This window comes from Brassica oleracea, chromosome C3, assembly GCF_000695525.1.
Source record: "Brassica oleracea var. oleracea cultivar TO1000 chromosome C3, BOL, whole genome shotgun sequence".
Lineage (NCBI taxonomy): Eukaryota > Viridiplantae > Streptophyta > Magnoliopsida > Brassicales > Brassicaceae > Brassica > Brassica oleracea.
Genome location: NC_027750.1, coordinates 15,199,133 through 15,202,671, shown reverse-complemented (window position 1 = coordinate 15,202,671; position 3,539 = coordinate 15,199,133). Strand labels below are relative to the sequence as shown.

The window sequence follows — 3,539 nt, the reverse complement described above, 5'->3', positions numbered from 1 at the left end:
GTAAAAAAAAAGATAGCCATAACAAGAGAATAAATTTCAACAAAGATACAAACAAGAGAATAAATTCCATATGACGGCATGCTGGTTACCAATCCATTGGTTGGTACATAAATATATGCGTTTTTGCTTCAGCTACAGCGAAATTACATTTTAATATATATTAACATTATTTATTTAATAACAGCATAAGGTCACCCACACATCTATATAAACACATCGATTCAAGACATCAATCTCATCATCCAATACCTTCAAACACAAGCTTCACGTTTCTCAAAACATTTGGTCTTATAATGGCTTTTCGAGTTGATATTTTAACATTTGTGTTCTTATGCATTTTAGCGGCATCCACGGTTTCCGGGTACAACTCCAAAGACGTGAAAGCGTGGTGCAGCCAAACTCCAAACCCTAAACCATGCGAGTACTTCTTAACCCACAACTCAAACCAAAAGCCCATAAAATCCGAGTCAGAGTTCCTCAAAATCTCAATGAAACTAGCTCTAGACCGAGCCATCCTCGCCAAATCCCACGCGTCCACATTAGGACCAAAGTGCCGCGACACACGTGAAAAAGCTGCTTGGGAAGATTGCATCAAGCTCTACGACTTCACCGTCTCTAAAATCAACGAGACCATGGACCCAAACGTGAAGTGCTCGAAAACCGACGCACAAACATGGCTCAGCACGGCTCTAACTAATCTTGAAACTTGTCGTGCCGGGTTCTTAGAGCTTGGTGTTACCGATATCGTCCTTCCATTAATGTCAAACAACGTCTCAAATCTTATATGCAATACACTCGCCATTAACAAAGTTCCATTCAACTATACCCCACCCGGGAAAGACGGGTTTCCTTCGTGGGTCAAACCCGGAGACCGGAAACTTCTGCAAAGCTCGACACCAAGAGATAACGCGGTGGTGGCTAAAGACGGGTCGGGTAATTTTAGGACGATTAAAGACGCGATCAACGCTGCTTCAGGGAGTGGTAGGTTCGTGATATATGTGAAGCAAGGCGTTTACAGTGAGAATCTTGAGATTCGAAAAAAGAATGTTATGTTGAGAGGTGATGGTAAAGGGAGAACGATTATTACAGGAAGCAGAAGTGTTGGAGGAGGATCGACCACGTTTAATTCAGCTACTGTCGGTACGTATGGTTACAAAAAAAAACAAAAGACTGATTAACAAAAAAAAAGATTAATTTTTGAAAAAATATATGATTTGATTGCTAACCCACAAAATGACATAACCTATACGAATTATAAGTTTAAACTATATAATTGCATTTTATGCTTGACTTCAATTTTTATAAAAACACTTGCTAATTTCACAAATTTGATGATTAATTTATAAAATTATAAATCAGTTACTTGTCTTTTTTTATTCGTATTTTATATAAATTTTAGAAGCATTCCATCCATATTATGATTATCTATTAGATTATGTAATAATTCAACGATTTTCAATTAAAAGGTAAGTAATCAATTATTTTCCTTTTCTCAAATCATTACAGCCGCGGTTGGAGATGGATTTATAGCACGTGGAATAACATTTAGAAACACGGCGGGTGCAAACAATGCACAAGCAGTTGCTCTAAGATCGGGGTCGGATCTATCTGTTTTCTACCAATGCAGCTTCGAAGGTTACCAAGACACACTTTACGTTCATTCGAACCGTCAATTCTACCGTGATTGCGATGTTTATGGAACCGTGGACTTCATCTTCGGAAATGCAGCAGCTGTTCTCCAAAACTGCAACATCTTCGCACGTCGTCCACGTAGTCGAACTAACACAATCACTGCTCAAGGAAGATCCGACCCAAATCAAAACACGGGTATTATTATCCACAACTCTCGGGTCACCGCCGCTTCAGATCTCCGACCAGTTCTTGGATCCACCAAGACTTATTTGGGTCGACCATGGAGACAATATTCAAGGACAGTGTTTATGAAGACTTCTCTGGATAGTTTGATTGATCCACGTGGATGGCTTGAGTGGGACGGTAACTTTGCTTTAAGGACATTGTTTTATGCTGAGTTTCAGAATACGGGTCCGGGTGCTTCGACTTCAGGTCGGGTCACATGGCCTGGATTTCGGGTCCTTAGTTCTACCTCAGAGGCTTCAAGGTTTACTGTTGGTAGTTTCCTTGCTGGTAGCTCTTGGATTCCATCGGACGTACCATTTACGTCTGGTCTTTGAAGGATATATCTAATTAATTCAAATATCATATGATATATGACGCAAAGTTGTATATATGACCCAATTGAGAATTGGTCTAATACGAAGAATAATGTAATACTGGAAATTCTTGTATGTTTGTAGTAGTTTCATGTGAACTCTGTTTTTTTTCTTCAAATATATTGTATTCTGTATTTCTGAAATAAATTTATCATATGAGTAAAGGTTAAGGAATTTTCATTTTGTTCTTTACTTCCTTTCGTGTATTATTGCAAAGCCCAACTAGACATTCTTGTTGAGTCGTGATTGAATGGGTTAGCAGTTGGTCGAAAATAATCTATACTATTAAAGTTGAAGTATAAAAATTGAAATGTTTGGAAACAAGAATAGTATATTAAAAATGAAGATTGTTTGGAAACATGAATTGTAGATTAAATACTTTCTTTTATTTGTACATTTAGCATTTACATTTATAATAAATTAATTACTTATTTTTGTATTTCATTCTTATTTGTAGATTCTACCACTTCATTTAAAATCAAATATTTAAATGAATTAATTATAATGAAAATTAAGAAATGCAAAAAGCACTTAATTTATTAATATAGATGTCTTCGGATCTGAAAATGAATATACTCAGTTATGCTTTAATTGATTTGAAATCATAATTCATCGGAAATAATTACATGTAAAAAACTAATCTACCGTGATTCTCTACAAATCTAACATTCCAAAAATATGACTAAATTGTTTAAGGTATATAACTTTGTAAGACTATTACTAAAGTGTTTACGGTTCACAATATTTCACCGACGCCCCTGTTACATAATACAATGATTAAACAATTTACTTAATTAGTAAAAGTGGAACCATTATATTGTAATTTTTGAAATGTTTATATATGTCATAAAACAAAAACAAAGACCCGCCCAGTCGGGCGGGTTATGATCTGGTAAGCCTTAATGTTATTGTTAATTTGTTACACAAATGTTTATGACAAAAACCGAAAATCGGGATTGTTCATCAGATCAGATTAATTTGGTTCGCAATTATAAATATTCAATTAGTCTACGTTAATTATCATATTAGATCAGTATTATTTATGATAAACATAATATATAGCTTTACAAACGTTTTGAAATATTTAATTATATACGTGTATATACAACTAGGTGTCTTCCTGCACCATGTGCAGTAAAAAAAATTGAAATATTTTTTAACAAATAAATATAAATTATATTTTAAAATAAATTTTATTAATATTGTAAATTTTCTTTTTCGTATCAATATTTTAATATAAATTTGATTTAATTACTCATAAAAATTATATTTAAGAATATGCATGTATATATTTGAAATTATAATCTT

The 3,539-nt window shown here is 34.0% G+C and overlaps 1 protein-coding gene across 1 annotated transcript; it reads left to right on the top strand.

Moving 5' to 3' along the window:
• Positions 1–223: 223 nt before the first annotated feature.
• LOC106329510 (probable pectinesterase/pectinesterase inhibitor 17) lies at positions 224–2,369 on the top strand. Its single transcript, XM_013768188.1, has 2 exons — positions 224–1,140; positions 1,507–2,369. The coding sequence occupies exons 1-2, from the start codon at positions 294–296 to the stop codon at positions 2,190–2,192; spliced, it is 1,533 nt and encodes a 510-aa protein (XP_013623642.1). The 5' UTR covers positions 224–293; the 3' UTR covers positions 2,193–2,369.
• The last annotated feature ends 1,170 nt before the right edge of the window (positions 2,370–3,539 follow it).

Coding starts and splice junctions, on each gene's coding strand:
- LOC106329510 (XM_013768188.1), top strand. CDS start 294: ATGGCTTTTCGAGTTGATATTTTAACATTTGTGTTCTTATGCATTTTA. Junction 1,141..1,506: donor GTTTAATTCAGCTACTGTCG/GTACGTATGGTT, acceptor AAATCATTACAG/CCGCGGTTGGAGATGGATTT.